Here is a 17,482-nt window from a genome sequence, read left to right on the forward strand (position 1 = left end):
CTCAGCACATGAGAACATCTAAGAATGCTGGTGTCTAGCACTCTGATTATAGACTGAACCACAATCCTGTGTTTCACACACTGGAGAAATGTTGCAATGCCCCAATGGGCCTACCTCCAGTTGAACACACACACTGTTCTTTGGGCTGGTCACGTACAGCACCTCCTTAGAGCTTCTCCGGTACTTAAGAACATAAGAAGAGCCATGCTGGATCAGACCAAAGGACTATCTAGTCTTGCATTCTATTCACACAATGGCCAACCAGGTGCCCGTGGGAAACACACAACTAGGACATAAGTACAATAGCTTCCTCCTGTTTATGTTCCCCAGCAATTGGTACACAGAAGCACACTGTAGCTATAATGCTATTAATATATAGCCATTTTGACTAGTAGCTACTGATAGCCTTCTCCATGAATTTCTCTAATCCCCTTTTAAAGCCATCCAAATTGGTGGCCATCACTACATCTTGTGGTAGTGAATTACATAGTTTAACTGTGTGCTGTGTGAAGAGGTACTTCCTTTTTTCTGTCCTGAATCTTCCACCAATCAGCTTCATGGGACACCCCTGGGTTCTACTATTTTGGGAGAAGAAGAAAAACGTTTCCCTGTCCACTTTCTCCACACCAAGCTTAATTTTGTACATCCCTATCATGTCTCCGCGTATTGGCTTTTATTCTAAGCTCAACAGTCCCAGCCATTGTAACCTCTCCTTGTAGAGGAGTTGCTTCAGCCCCTTATTAGTTCCTTCCACAAACTCCATCACGTAAAAGTGCTCAGCTCACTGTGAGATTAAAACAATGGCAGCTGGGATGCCTGTGAAACACTGACCTCTCAATCCCCATTCAATGCAGTGGGAACCAAGGAAGCCTGAGAGAGCCACGTTTCACACCCATTACAAAAGAGGCGGGCAACTGGTTGCCCTCCACATGTTTTGGCCTACAACTCCCATTAGCCCTAACCAGCATAGCTAACGGTGAGGGATTATGGGAGTTGTAAGCCAAAACATCTAGAGAGCCACAAGTTACCCACCCCTCCATTACAAATTTGAGTCAAGCCTAGTGCTCACAAAGAGCAGAGTCAACTTTATGCATTTCCCTCCATGGAGGAAGAACGGGATCATGCATGCCTGCTGGCACCACCCGCAACAACTCCAGGTTCAGCAGAATATTTGCCAAGGGCTGCATACAACTATACACATGCAGGCACCCCCTCTACAGACATCTGTGTGGCTGACAGGACGCAGCCAGGATTATTTCAGTGGCCAGGAGAGACAGTAAGCCTCTGAGATGTACCACTTCAGACCATCGATGGGTATCTCCAGTGGAGGCTGGTAGCTCCAATGTCAGTGGGGCGGTGAATCCGTTCCAGGTTTCAGTCAAAACCAGTCAGAACTCTAAAGGAGCTATTTGCACATTGGATAGCTCCTTTAGAGTTCTGACTGGTTCTGACTGAACCCGGAGTGAATTCACTGCCCCGCTGACATTGGAGCCACCAGCCTCAACCAGGTGACTCACATGATCGAATGCTTCTCCATCCCAAAAGATCCATGCACATAGAAAACTACCATGATAAGAAGACTGCTAGGGTACATTCCATCTGCCTGTCTTCTAGTTTTCTATGTGCAGAGATTTATTTAGGTACAGAGCAGCATTCAAGCATGCATGGAGCAGCAGCCTGAAGTGGCACAGTCCAGACACAAGTTTACCACCCCATCTTCCACTTTGTGAGAACTGAAGGCTGCAATCCTACATACACATACCTGGGAGTAAGCTCCACTGAGCTCAATGGGACTTAATTCTGAGGAGGCATGTTTGGGATTACACATACTGTAAGCCTTTAAATATAATAGTCCACGTTGGTGAAGATGACAGGTATCTAGAATTCATGCCCTCTGCCCAAGCTGGAAATATACTTGCATATTTCCTGTAGATGTAATGATGCACATTTTTTAAGGGGGAAAGCTGCAAGGGATTTGCAGTAAGGAAACAGTGGTCCACACTCCTCTTCCAGCTGCTTCTCTGCTTTCAGTCGCCCCTTACAAAACTGCTTCTTCCTGTCAAAGATATATGTGTTTGCATCTAATGTATACTTAGCCCTAAGGCTGCAACCCTACGCATACACTTACTTGGCAACAACATCCATTAAACTCAGTAGGACTTACTCCTGAATTAACAAACATTGAATCAGGCTGTAAGTCTCGCTGTTTCCAAGGGGACTTTTCCCACATATGGAACGCTGCGATGCACATCTAGGTGAATGAAAAACATTACTTATGTTATTACGCCCGACAGCTAAGCTACATCTCTGAAAATTGGTTCTGGCTTTACGCCCAGGAGATAAAGCTTTAATACTCTGCAATGTGGAAGTGCTTAACAACAACAACAGCATACACATTTCAACAAAGCAAATTAGAGATAGCATTGAGAACAGATTGTACCACAGTGTTACTCTGTGTAATATACCCTTCAAAACGTTAATTTAAACCTACCTTCCAAATGGTCAAAGCCCAGAACAATGTCCGAGAACTTTCCATCCCTGCCTTTAGTCTCCAAGGCGGTAATTATGCAGCCTAAGGATATGATTTCCACTTTAACTGTGTCAGATTTGAGCAGGAATTTTTCCACAGTCCCTCCACCAAGGGGCCATTCCCCGAAGTTCTCTCTCTTCACTTCTGTCATTGCTTCCCCCAAAAACTAACTCTGCAAAATAAGGGAGATACCGCAACAGTCAGATAAAGAAGTATCCAGGCAACAACAAGAAAAAGGGACTTTGGCAACAATCAGAATCACATGACACCTGCCCATCAGCTGATGGGTGAGCAATGATTCGGAGCTAAAACTTGCCTCATTTTTGTTGGCATTTGCAGCCCAGTCTCATGCACATTATAGCCATGATAGTGTGCTCACTGAACTTGAGCCGGACATCCTAGAGAGTGAAGTCAAGTGGGCCTTAGGAAGCATTACTAACAACAAATCTAGTGGAGATGACAGTATTCCAGCTGAGCTACTGAAAATCCTACAAGATGATGCTGTTAAAGTGCTGCACTCAATATGCCAACACATTTGGAACACTCAACAGTGGCCACAAGACTGGAAAAGGTCAGTTCACAAAATTCCAGTTCCAAAGAAGGGCAATGCCAAAGAGTGTTCAAACTACCGTACAGTTACGCTCATTTCACATGCCAGCAAGGTGATGCTCAAAATCCTACAAGCTAGGCTTCAGCAGTATGCGAACCGAGAACTACCGGAAGTACAAGCTGGGTTCCGAAGAGGCAGAAGAACTAGAGATCAAATCGCCAACTTTTGCTGGATCATGGAGAAAGCAAGAGAATTCCAGAAAAACGTCTATTTCTGCTTCATTGACTACGCTAAAGCCTTTGATTGTGTGGATCCCAACAAACTGTGGCAAATTCTGAAAGAGATGGGGGTACCAGATCACCTCACCTGTCTCCTGAGAAACCTGTACGAGGGTCAAGAAGCAACAGTAAGAACCAGACATGGAACGACCGAGTGGTTCAAAATTGGGAAAGGAGTACGACAAGGCTGCATATTGTCGCCCCGCTTATTTAACTTATATGCAGAGTACATCATGAGAAACGCCGGGTTGGATGAATCATAGGTCGGAATTAAGATTGCCGGGAGAATTATCAACAACCTCAGATATGCAGATGATACCACCCTAATGGCAGAAAGCGAAGAGGATCTAAAGAGCCTCTTGTTGAGGGTGAAAGAGGAGAGTGCAAAGCTGGTTTGAAACTCAACATTAAAAAAACTAAGATGATGGCATCTGGCCCCATCACTTCCTGGCATATGGAAGGGGAAGAAATGGCAGCAGTGACAGATTTTATTTTCTTGGGCTCCAAGATTACTGCAGACGGTGACTGTAGCCATGAAATTAAAAGACGCTTGCTCCTTGGGAGGAAAGCTATGGCAAACCTAGACAGCGTAGTAAGAAGCAGAGACATCACCTTGCCGACAAAGGTCCGTATAATCAAAGCTATGGTTTTCCCAGTAGTAATGTATGGCTGTGAGAGCTGGACTTTAAGGAAGGCTGAGCGCCAAAGAATTGATGCTTTCGAACTGTGGTGCTGGAGAAGACTCGTCCCCTGGACTGCAAGGAGGTCAAATCAGTCCATCCTAAAGAAAATCAACCCTGAGCGCTCATTGGAAGGACAGATAGTGAAGCTGAAGCTCAAATATTTTGGCCACCTAATGCGAAGAGAAAACTCTCTGGAAAAGACCCTGATGCTGGGAAAGACTGAAGGCAAAAGGAGAAGGGGACGGCAGAGGATGAGATGGCTAGATAGCAACACTGATGCAATGAATATGGACTTGAGCACGCTCCGGGAGAGAGCGCAGGACAGGAAGGCCTGGCGTGCTATGGTCCATGGGGTCACGAAGAGTCGGACACGACTGAACAACAACAACCCATGCACATTTAACTCAGAAGCAAGGCTCCTGAACACAACGGGACTTCTTCACATGTGCACAACACTGCAGTCTACAGTTGTAACCCTTTGCACTTACTTGGGAGCAAGCCCCTTAAATTCCATGAGACCTACTTCAGAGACAAATATGCACACAGGATACTTGTGCGGCCCAAACTTATTCATGTTTACCCGGAAGTCCGTCCCGCTGAATTCAACGGGGCTTGCTTCCATCGAAGTGCGGACCCAACAGAAAAGGCCAGTCAAGCCCTCTTTGCAAATGATATAATTTCAGCCCGATCCTATTTTGTTCACTCGGAAGCAAGCTCCGCTGCATTCAGTGTACTTGCTCCTTAGTAACTTAGCAAATAGGACTGCGTTTGTTTACAGGCAATTCGTTTACGAGTCTGGAACTCACTCAGTGGATGTAAGTACAGCGAGACACAAGGAAGTATAGAGACTAGCAGACAGTATCGCGATATTACTGGAGAATTGCATGCTGGAACTTGTAGTTCTGTCAGGGCCTTTCACTTCGACTGAGGCCAGGTCTACACATGATGGGGCAGGACAGGAGCAGTGTTTCCCCCGGAAATTGAAATTAGGGCGGGGAGGAGGTGAGGGGTGAGACTCTTCACCCTTGACGAATGTAGACTTGGGCTCTATGCTATGATTTTTTTTTTAAAGGCAAAAGCAGACAATTAATTTACAAAGTTCATTCATGTGAAGGGTCAGAGAGAGATCTCTTTCAGAACATAACGTTTTGTTTAGTGATTAAAACAAGCACTGAATTTGTAGTCTGGACGCCAGCAGGGCTGAATAATTCCTAATTCATTCATTCCAGGAAAGATAACTCCAAGCCTGAGTCACAATGAGATTTTCCCCCACATCTATAAAATGACAACAGTGCCTCTGACAAATTGATTTCTGGGATGGGGGAAGGGGGTTGGGGGTTCTCAGAGAATTCCCGCATGGGGGACGTAGAGAATTCCCTGGGCCTGGACAACAGTCAACCTCTGGCTTTGCTCACATGGCTCCCCACCCTTGCTTCTACTATTTCTTCATGTCAGCCTGTCTGTTCCTCCTTAAAAATATATTATCCCTTTCTATAACAAAATTGTGTTTCTTCCCAAGTAAATATGTTGAGTGAGCATCAATGCAGCAGAAGCAATCTCCATTTTATTCCTGCAGTCGTGATGATGCTGTGATTTAAGTGAGTTTCAAGTGCAAAACTACACGTGTGTTCTGAGTCTTTCTCTCTTTCTTCTCAGGGTTGGTAAACAGGGGATTTATTTTTGCTCTAACATACCAGAAATGCAAAAGTAGTTGCAAAGCTTAGAATGGCAGTGGTGGAGGACAGAAATGTTAATTGTGTGCTTCACCACTGCACAAATACATATGGCCATCTAAACCCTGCCTGCCTGACCACTGTAAGACTATTAAGTCCAGGGTCTAAGTTTTCTCGCTGCAGCACTGCCAGCTTCCTTATCTGCTGGAATCTACCAGCTTCCTTATCTACTTGCCTGCCCTGGTGCCTGCTTCCCCTTTGCTCCCGCTCCTCTCCTCAATTCAGCCCTGGCTTGCAAAAGACTCTGTCCCCAGTTGACCTTCCTGTGTAACTACCCCAGCTTCTCGCTCCAGTTCCAACCCAATCCCAGTGGGACGTCCAGTTCGGGTCACACATACTCAGTGGCTCATTCCAGCTAGCTGACCAATAATCAGTCTACCTGTCAGTCACTGCCAAACTTGGTGTCGTTCGTCATTTTTCCTGGAATGTTAACTGAACATTTCAAAACGATGTCAAAATATTCTACATTTTTAAAATGCTAGAAAAAGATGGGAGGGTAATGTTTTACGGATTTATTTATTCATGGCAGGGGTTAATGGCAAAGCACAATAGATTAGGATTAATTCCTAAAGATACAATGGATCAACTAGTTTTAAAAACGCTAGAAGCCAGCTGTCAGGTTACACCCAACTCTTCATCAGGCTGAGGTTATGAGAGAAAAAATAAACATAAAATGCATTGGATAGACAGGCTGACGGTTATCTGGTTGCAGAAGTGTACTGGCCACAGCTGTTGGCATGGAGACAGCCTCCGCTGACTGCAGGCATGGACATTCTGATGTTATGCATGACATCACAAACAGAGTAAGCTCAAACATCTTGGCATAGTGAGAGACAGTTAACCAACTGAGTCTGAACTCTGGCAAGATGGATCTTCATAGCAGGAAGGTGACGAATTTATTTGTGGGGTATATGACAACAGAGGGAGAGTTTGGGGATGGGTGGCCAACTACATAAAAAGGAAGGAAGCAATTATATATAGGCTTCAACAAAAGCAGAGAAAATATCCAAATAAGTATCCATTTGAAGGTGGCATCTATATTTCATCTGTTCAAATGTTGAAAGCATTGTTAGATCCTCCGTCCATTGCACTATAGGAGGTGAGCGTTTATCCTTCCAATGTTGTAATATTAGTCTTTTAGCTGTCAAAAGGGGGCAGAGAATCCATTTATGCTGACCATTTGTTAATTTCCATGAAGCAGGTAAATAATCTAAAAGAGTGTGTACATCAGTGAATATTAAAGACTGTTCCAGTACAACATTTATCTGTGTAATAACCTCATCCCCAAAAGAAGCAACTACTGGACACTGGCAAAACATATGTTTAAAAGAAGCATTCACTATATTGCATTGCCAGCAATTAGCCAAATTAAACAATCTCTTATTAAAGAAATGTTGCAGTGTCCAATAGACACAAAACAGAAGTTTTTGCTGAATTAGACACAGCCTAAGATCCATAGATGCAACAGCTAGACACTAAAGTGGCGATCCACAGATTAGACATTTTGTGGTGATGTCCACAGCAGTTTCTCAAATTCTCAAATCCAAAAAGGATCCAAAAAGGTTGGGGACCCCTTCCATAGATAGATACTGAGCACTTCAAAATTATTTTAGTATTCTGAATTTTTAAATGCTCTAAAACACCTTGGAGGGGATTTTTTGGAGGCGAATTTATTCACAGAAGAGGTTGTTGAAAGGTAAAGCACATTGGGTCAGGATTCATTAATAAAGATTCATTGGTCAACTGGTTTTAAAATACCGAAACAAAGCATTTGGGTTATACACAACTCTACATCATGTTTAAGTTATGGGAGTAGAAACAAACATCAAATTGGCTGGATAGTCAGGCATCTGATGACTATCTAATTACAGAGGTTTACTGGCCAGTGCTGTTGTCATGGAGATAGCCCAGGGTGACTGCAAGCATAGACATTCTGATATCATGTATGATGTCATAAGCAGGGTAAGTTCAAAAGTCTTGGCAGAGTGAGAGACAGTTAACAGACTTCTGGCAAGATGGAACTTGGTGACAGGTGATGAATTTATTTGGGGGCTATATGAACTTTTAGCACAGGAAAACAGTTTGGGATGTTTGGAAATTCACATTTGACCAAAGAACCAACCAATTAAGGCCAATCAATAGACATTCTGAACACCTATCAGAGTGTTCAGATGAGCTCAGCCTAAAGCTACTTCACAAGATTACTGTAATGGGGATGAGTAGTGGTGGGAACCACATATACTGCTTTGTTTTGGAGGCAGGATCTGATGTTTTTTTAAAAAAAAAATCTCAGGCAGAGATCTTTCACACACTTGCCACCTCTTATCTTTTCACTGATTGACATCCTGTGTGCTAAGCATGTGCTCCCTCCTCAATTTCTCTCTTAAATCTGCAGCTGGGACTTGAACTCTCCCCACATCCATGCCTAACTCTCTACCCAGGGGGTTACATTGGCCATATTCTTATTCTTTGTGGAGCAGAAAATCTATGTTTTTATTATTTTATTTAAAACCATTTTTGGCCATCTTTAAGGGTAGAGCACTATGTTGATATGATCAAGAACCATTACTTATTGAAGAAAACAGTAATGCCACTGCAGCAAGCTAAAAATTAGGAAACAACAGTTATAGCTCTGTTCTCCAATTTATTCCTTGACTTAACAATTCTTCTGTTTTCTCTTCCAAAGTACTGAAAATACACACACACACACACACACACACACACACACACCTAGAACCTACCTAGGAGCACTTTTCCTCAATATTTGACTATACACCTGTATTTTGATTTACCAAGAAAAACTTTGATTTACCAAGCTTTCCCCCTGGATAGGCTTCCTATGCAGATTAACAATGTGCACTAAAACATGCCTCTCTCTCTCTCTCTCTCTCTCAATCCTCTGTGCAGAAGATTATGGGGCACATTCTGGTGCACAAGATCATAATGGCTTTCCCTTCCCCACTCCCACAGAAAGCGGAGTGAATAAGGCAAGTGTTAAGTTCTGTTCAGTTAAGATTGTTGCACTTGTCACGATAACCCACGCTCGGGCAAGAACATAACTTCCCCACAGGCTACTTAGTGCTGATGGGGCAAAAGCAGCAACTTGGGCAGGTGTGTTCTATGGGGCTGCCTCCACTTCTGCAGATGTTCTGTCCTTTCAGGATTTGGACTATCCCCAGCATGGGTGTGAAGCAAGAAGAAACCAGAGAGAAAAAGGTACAGTGGCTTGCATTGCCTCCTCTTCTCAGCATCCCATTCCATCATGTTAATTTAAGCATGACAAAAAGACAGAAAAGGTAAGTCTTATACATGATACAGCATTTCAGAGAACTGGCTGGCCAGTGAAACATAAGACTCATTCTTCTTCGTGGTCTCTGTGCATCACACATATGGGCTCTGCACCTGCGTGGAGCCTCGGTTTGGGAAACTTCTATAGCTGAGGAATTTTGGTGGAAACCCTTTCCCCACCATCCCAGCATGCATGTCCCATTGTGGCAGCCTCAGTAGGGAGCTTCAGTAGCATCATCAGTAGACTGATAGCATTCAAAAGCTGTGAGTTTTTTACCTGGAAAAAACCTGGAAGGAGTGGCAGATCCATCACTGATGGCAAGTTCCCCTCAAGGCAATATTCCTGCAGCACAGGAGCCTGTTAAAGTGTTAGGATTAACCTCCTCTCAGCGTACTCTTTTTGACTCGCCGAACAGATAAGATCCCCCTTGTGAAGGGTTGTTGGGCTCACCCCAACAACCCTGCAAGGTAGGACAGGCCCAACTCAGCCACAAGTTCCCCCAAACTGACCCAGTAGCTTACCTCCCAGGCCAATAGGCACTGTATTTAGCACTGAAGTTATACAGAACACACCACACCAACTGGAAGTTGGATAAAAGTTTATTAAGGGAAAGAAACAAAGAGGAAGGGAAAGGGGAGAGGTAGTAGGTTGTACAGGAAATTACAAGCAAGATTACAATACCCCAAAGCCAGAAACACCAACCACCTTGACACACACCCCTAGGAGCATACAATAAAGCTAGCTAGTCTATCCTGTATATACCAAAGTATGGGCCTCTCAGGATAGCCATCGAACAGCAACACACCCTAGTACCCAGGGCAAAAGAAGAGACACACACCCCTTCTTTGCCCCATTTATTGCCCAGCCCTAGCAACTCAAGGCACATTTGAAGCACCCAATCATAGCTCAGTCCTAGGACACCCCACTCCACCCTCCAAGGAGGCTGGATCTTCCCACCAGACGCAGCTGTTATTACTTTCCCAATTAAGAGGAACAGAGTATGGCCTGGAGCTGCTGGGCCAAGAAATGGCCAAATAACTATCAGCTTCCAGGTGGCTACTTCAAACATGACGACCCAATCAGCCATCATGGACACTACTACCCTCATTCTTGACACCCCTACTCCGGGCCAATCTCTGATACTGGCACTGGCCAAAAAACTGACTAAGGCCAAGGTGTCCAAACAGGCTAGCCTCCCATTCTCGGAGGCAAGAAGGAAAAGGAAAAAAGATTTTAAGAAGCAAGTGGAATCTTCTCAGGATTGAGCCAGTTCTCCTCACCCCGCTTCTCCACAAACACCTCAGGATCAATTGAGATCACCGGTTCCAACCATCCTAACTACTGCTCCAGTGAGATCTTGAGACTGACCACTGCCCCCAGTAGCGACAGCGATTCTCACTGCTCCACCAATGTTATTTTCACCCATCCCAATGGCAACATCGGCATTGAGACCAGAACCAACACCAGTTACATCAATATCAGAATGAGAGATCAGGGATTACTCCCCACCTGACCCTCCCACTTCGCCACCTCATCCATACCGCTTGCCTCGGAGGGATGTTTTTTGAGATAGGTGCCTGACTCTCTTTGTTTGGTGGCTTTGGTCAGACAGAATCAACCCCCTAGATACTACAAGTGTCCACAGGGGAGGTCAAGATCCCTGGGCGCAGATTGGTACAGGTGCTGCGATCGGGACCTGCCATACAGGAGACCCTGAGATTGGGATGATCGGGATGATCCTTATGACCATCATTGTTGTTATCGCCCGGAGGGCCCGTATGACTGGGACCAACATTGGTACCAAAGGCAACCATTGGCAACGGTTTCAGGGCCTCCTGACTCAAAGGGCACTTTTCTTGCCCCTCCTCCAGTTTCTAGGGACCTACACAGTCCACTGGCACACCAGATGCCACCAATTCATCTGCCTACGATGCCTGCAGTCCTGCCTGTTGCAGTTTCAACAGCATTACTGCAACAAATTCCACATCAAACAGACAATCTTGTCTTGGAACCGGCCACTTTGCCGCTATCTGCAGAAATATCACCTCTTTCTGCAACCGAGGATTACAAGACTGATTCCACTTCACCCTCTTCTTGCCATCCCTCTCTGTCTTCCCTGGACTCTGTGGTGGGATCACAGGAAGCCATTTCTCCATTGAAAGATCTTGGGCAGTTCATGGATCAAATCCTAAGGATAGCCCAATCTTTGGGACTAGTTACCCAACAGACTGCACCCATGGTACAGGACCCAGAGGATCCTCCATGTTGCTCATAAACCCTCTACACAGCGTTCCTACTCAAGGGAATGGACTGCCTTTTCCACTTACACCCTTGCTTAGGAGCTTCAACACTCAGATGCTCACCACACCAAGTTCTACAGTTCCTACTATTCCTTTTTGACAAGGGATTGCAACTGTCCTCTCTGAGTCTATCTATCTGCTGTTTCTGTGTTTCATCCTCCTGTTGACCAAGTTTGTTTTTTCGCACCTGACAGTGAAGAGATTCTTGAAGGGGATCAGAAACTTAGCCCCACCAGTTTGTTCTACAGTGCCAAGCTGGAGTCTCTCCATGGTTCTAAAGGCACTCTCATCAAAACCCTTTGAACAATTAATGACAACGGACTTATGCCTCCTGTCCTGGAAGGTGGCTTTTCTAGTGGTCTTCACTTCAGCATGACGTGCTAGCAAATTGTGTGTGCTCCACGTTGATCCTCCCTATCTCTCTTTTCATTGGAATTGTCAGACCTGATCCTGCCTTTCTACCAAAAGTAATGTCAAATTTTCATTTACATCAGGGCACTGTTTTGCCTGCTTTCTACTCAACCCCATCTACACCTCTGAAATCAACTCTAGACACACTAGACACCTGCTGTGCCTTGGCATTCTACAGGTTGAGGACTGCACAATTTTGGCGATTGCCATGACTCAAGCAAGTGCTTCACTTCATGAGTTGTTAAAGTGATTGAGCTAGCATATGAGCTGGCTGAGCTGGAACTGTCTGCTCCAGTTCGGACTCACTCTACTCATGTGGTAGTGATGTTGGTCACATTCGAGAGGGGCACTGACATTCCTGAACTCTGTTGTGCCACAACCTGGTCCATACCATCTATCTTCATTAAACGCTATAGGCTGGACGCGCGGGCTAGAGCTGACTATTCCTTTGGTCATGCAGTCCTTTCTTCTGTTTTGCAAACCAACCCACCACCCTCTTCGGTGTCATAGTCGAGTTCAATGTTGGGTACCAAAGGTATTCTTCTCAGTTCCAAGACGTCAGTCTCAATAAACTGAGGGAATAGGTGGGGTGGGAACCTGCAAGGGAAATGTGCACTGGGATGGTGAGGGAAGGGTTCCCACCAAAATTCCTCAACTATAGAAGTTTCCTGAATTGATGCTCTGTGCAGGTGCAGAGCCCACATGTGTAAATGCACAGATGACCACTCAAAGAACTATAGTTACAGGTAGCAACCTGTCTTTGTCTACACTATCTTTTTGGCTTCCCTACTCTCTAGGATATCTGATCCACTGTCCCCCCACTCTGTTTGTACCAGCAGCACAAAACTTTTTTCCCTAGAGTGTAGGCATACACGACTTTCAGAGGCCAGGGAGGCTTATTGGCCCTTTGGACCCAGTGGGGGCCGCATACCTGCCCCCACTTGTGGCAGCATGGCAGCAGGGGGAAAGGCTCCTTTTAAAAAGGGAAATAGGCCCTTTTTGCTGCTGTGGCCATACCACCAAAAATCAGCAGCAAACCATCAGTGTTCCTTTTAAAAGGGGCTTCCCCCAGCCCCAACAGCCACACTGCTGAATTTTGGCAGTGGCAGGGCAAAAGGGAACAGCAAAAAAGGCTGGGAGGGTGCATGTGTTGCCCACCCCTGCCCTAGACCATGTGTGAGGTTTTTCCTAATTGATTTGACCTTTCACATCACTTGTAGAACTTTCACTTTGACAAATTAGAACCTTAATGAAAATTCCATGACATCATGGTAGTTCAAGCAGCAGTAACAGGGATTTCAGGCAGCAGGCAGTTTTTAACCTAATGTATATAGTAGGCAAGATAGTTCACAAGCAACCATTTGAGTTTGTGGGTGCATATATGCACCTCTGGCAGGGGGTTGTGGGTTGTGTGGATTTGTATCAAAGGCCACAAGAACAGTTAACAGTTAACCTATTGGCTAGGGGTTTTCCGTTCAACTGAGCAGGTACCTGCTCTTTTTCTCATTAACTGTAATACAAAGGCAGCATACAGCACTCCATAGCAAGTGAGAATAATTGGCAATCAAACGACTGCAACATTATGGATAAGAAAGATGAGCCCACTTCACTTTTTAAATGCACATTTTATTTGGTTTTCTTTTCAATCAAAGATTCAATGATACACAAGGAGAACCACAATAGAAACAAGCTTCCATGTGCCTATTAGGAACGACAAGGGGAAACTGAACGTGCATCTGAATATGGACATTGACTAACCACAATGCATTACTCTGAATAGAATGTGCCAATGCGGATAGAATGCACACATGTACATTCTAAACTAGATCCCATCCAACATTTAAATGCATTGCTGGACATCTAATTTAGAGCAGTTTTTAATATGTGAGAAAGCCTGCTTGCGTGCACAGATTTCCTTCTCTGAACTGGAGCAAAGTCGCTACGTGTGCACCTACCTGCTCCCGACGGCAGCCAACCTGGCAGCTATGTACCTGGTTTAACAAAAGAGTATAAGGGGTGAGGGAGGAGTATAACGTCAATAAATGCACTGCAGCACAGGATACACACCCATCCCGTCCCACCCGTTTAGGGCACAATCCTATGTATGCTTAGACAGAAAAAAGTCCTACCACTGTAAGATATTTAAAAAACATTGTAACTGAACTTATTTAAGGCAGACAGCTTTATGATCCTGCCATAAGGTGTTCGCTTACATATAAGAGCAGCACAGATAAACAAGATAGGTAAAGGGTGAAATAGCTAAGGGAATCAAAGATTAGCAGGCCTAATAAAATATTGGTTCTGTGGGCCTAGTTTGAGCCAGAGTGAATTTTGGGAAGTGCCTGTTTGGGCAGCAGAGTCATTTTGACTTAAAGAAAGAAAGAAAGAAGTTTAAGAGAAAAGTTTGTGGTTGATGCAGCTTTTTTAGATATGTTGCTAGCTGCAGGGTATAGAGACAGGATGCTTTATTGCAGACCAGATCCAGCAGAATAGCTTCCTTGAAAATGAGGACTCTAGAGAGTCTTTTCAGCCCATCTAGTGAGGGCACTTCGGAGGAGCGAAGGAGGCTGGAGGAGGCTCAGAATAAATTGTATCCTGGCCTCTCTGGTCTCTTTCCTCCACACCCCACCCCCTGGAACACCCCCTTCCCCCTCTCTCCAAGGTTGATTTTCCAACCTCAGATAAGCAGCCAGCCTGGTTCTTCCTGCGCCAGCTGCAAGGGGGTGGGGGACGGATCTCTGACTCCCCCTTTGGAGGCCAGAGCACTGTCTCCGACCTCAGAAGGGGTTTTTTGAGCCTGGGATGCCCACCCAGGGACTATAGGATTGCTCTCTTAGAGTTTCAACATGCTTAAGGAAAAGTTGGGGATTTTTCGAGTTTCTTTGGAATTAACAAAGGGGGTGTCTCCACCAGGGATTTACTCCGAGCCAGCTCGTGTTGAGGTCGTTAGGGATCGATGACATCATGGCCATCCAGCAGCCACCTCAGAGCTTATCAGGGAAAAATCAGATTTCCTGAGACTGCTTAAAGTCCAATTCTTTTCCTTAAGTCGGGTTCTCCCTGGTATAGTTGCTGTGTGCCCCAAGCCCCACAATGACCTCGGGTATGCTGGCCCTGCCCAGGGATGTGCCTTTCACCATGACCCCGGTCAAGGGGTGTTTCCTGTCCCTGCACAAACTAATTAGTGTCTACTCAGAAGTAACTCCCATTGTGCTGAGTGAGGCTTGTCCCTTGAATGACCACATCAGAATGTACAGACATCCCCCTCAATTGAAATAGCACAGTTTAAAGCACATTCCCTAAATGCTCTAAAGCGCGATCTCGGGATCTGGAAGCTCCATTTCTTCGTTATTTGGTTTATTGCCTTAGGAAGTAACCACACCTTCTTTTTAGAGATCCTGCGCAGCATCAATGGGGGCTGGTTTCCTGTCCCTGTGTTCTCTCCCCACTTCCCAGCACAAGCATATGTGCATCTACTTGGAAGTAACTCCCATTGTGCTCAATGAGGCTTGCTTCTGAAATGCAGGTGCATCTGGACCTTCAGGGGAAAGGAGAAAAGGGGACAGCCTCTCGTATTGGTTGAGCAGCCCCTGCCAGTCAGATGATGTTCACTCCAACCCCCACCCCCACCAGGAAGTATGTTCTGTGATGCGATTTTTACTGGTGTGGAGCACTCGCTCGTGGCACCTTGCACAGACCAAAGCACAGCAAAGCTGATTCCTTTTTAAAAAATCCAGTACTCCTCCATTCGCTTCTTCCGTTGTCGTGGAGAAAGGGCCAAAGACATCAACAGTGACATTAGTAGATCGGAGGTACTTAGATTTAGAGTAAGGGGCTTGGAAGGAGCTAGGCCACCATATGACAATCAATTAGTAAGCTTAAAAATACTACTTAGGAAGCATGGAAACAGATATGGAAATTGGCATAGTACAAGGCTATAAAACAGGCTGGCTGGGGAATGCTAGCAGTTGTAGGACTTTTTTCTGTCTAAACACACATAGGATTGTGCCTTTTGCCCCTTTCCAGGCTCCAGAATAATTCAAGTTTCACACATACAATATGCAATGACAGAGAAACCAAAAGGGGTGGGGAGAGAGGGGATTTGTTTTGCTATTTGGCATCCTGGTTCACTTATATTTTCCAGAGATCTTAGAAGCAAATGTTCCATCCCAGTAACTACCATGTCTTCTTTTACAATTCCAAATCTGATCTCTCTTTCTCTCTCTCTCTCTCTCTCTCTCACACACACACACACACACACACACTCTATTCTGTTTTGGACAAGATATTTTCATTTACAGCAGGTCCGCACAACTCGTAGCTAAGTCTGAACTCAGCTCAGCAGCCATGTATTGTAGCTTACCAGGCATTTGACAACCCTCATTTTTGCAATTCCAGAAAGACAGCAAACATGGGAAGTCTGTCTAGTCAGAAGTTAATGGAGCCTCTAGAGGAAACTCTCCCCTTCAAGGCTGAAGTCCATAGAGAAGGTCTATAGTTCAGGTGGCGGTTGAAAAGAAACTGAGGAGAGTGTCCTGGCCTCACCTGAGCCATGCAAGGACATAGGGTTTCCCTCTCAGGGGCAGCCCGTACTGGGCTCTAGAAGTTTTCAAAGTACTGCTCTGCACAGGCACAGATCCCATAGGTTTGACTGCACAGAGGCCAAGAAGAAGAACCTAGCTGATTCTGGACACTGCATTTGCAGAATCCTCACAACTTCATTTTTGCAGTTTTGCAAAACGAAAGGACTAAGCCAGAACCTCAGTGCATTCAACCTAGCCTACCCACATAGGCCTGCAGTCAGGATTACTCCAGTTTGTAAAAAAGCAGTGGCCACACACTGAGTTTCATCACCACCATTCCACTAATGTTAGAGTTGCTTCATGGACAGCTTTCAACCATGGATTTGGCCTCCTTGGTAAGTGTTTAGCAGCTCAGCCTCAATGCTGGTTAATTGGAAATGTTATATTGTAGCTAAATTAAGGGCGCAATCCTATTCAGATAGGTGGCCGCCTTCGAACTTGGGGGCAACCACCTATCCAATGCAGGGCAGGAGAAGCACAGAGGGGATCATTCCCTCCGCGCTTCTCCTGCCCTGCATTTTCGGCTAGACAGAGGAGGCTGCTGTACGACACATTGGATGTGTTGTACAGGCATTTCCACCCTCCCCGCCCCGGAACACCCCCAGCCACGCCCCCTTTTGGCCCTCTGCACTCCTCTTGCAAGTGCAGAGGACAGGGCTGTTCCGTGCTGTCTCCAAGGCAGCGTGGAAGTGGGGGGAGGTCGGTTCCCGGAAAACCAGATATCCTATGGCCGTCTAGTTGCTGTCTAGTGGCCATAGGATTTCTTCCTCCAGCTGATAGACAATAGTGTTGGGGGGGGTTGGTTTTTCCCTTCAGAGAGCTAAAGGCAGTTGATAGCTGCTCTCCTTGCCCCATACTTGTTCCACTTTTGCCTCTGGATTTTTTATATTGCTTTTTAAAACCTGAAAAACTTACTTATCCAAATGTGACAGTGGGACAAAAGAAATGTGTGTACCCCAAAACCTCTCTCAAATAACTTTCAGCTCTCTGAAAAATGATTCTCTCTGACCTTTTACGAAATTTGCGTATACAGATAGGAATTGTTGTTGTTCAGTCGTTAAGTCGTGTCCGACTCTTCGTGACCCCATGGACCATAGCACGCCAGGCCTTCCTGTCCTCCGCTCC

General features: G+C 45.4%; 1 protein-coding gene across 6 annotated transcripts in view; it reads right to left on the reverse strand.

Moving 5' to 3' along the window:
- Positions 1 to 17,482, reverse strand: part of GALM (galactose mutarotase) — a 56,161-nt gene that overhangs the window by 19,903 nt on the left and 18,776 nt on the right. For 3 of the 6 annotated variants that reach the window (XM_084829147.1, XM_084829145.1, XM_084829148.1), the window contains one exon: positions 2,492 to 2,702. In XM_084829147.1, coding sequence (XP_084685273.1) covers positions 2,492 to 2,681 — 190 coding nt within the window. In that variant the 5' untranslated portion in view covers positions 2,682 to 2,702. Of the gene's footprint in view, positions 1 to 2,491; positions 2,703 to 4,529; positions 4,646 to 4,847; positions 4,885 to 17,482 lie in introns of those variants that run through there. The other 3 variants (XM_084829143.1, XM_084829149.1, XM_084829146.1) reach the window with 2 other exon arrangements.

This window comes from Heloderma suspectum, chromosome 1, assembly GCF_057233095.1.
Source record: "Heloderma suspectum isolate Gila_16-S chromosome 1, 16-S_ref, whole genome shotgun sequence".
NCBI classification, from domain to species: domain Eukaryota; kingdom Metazoa; phylum Chordata; class Lepidosauria; order Squamata; family Helodermatidae; genus Heloderma; species Heloderma suspectum.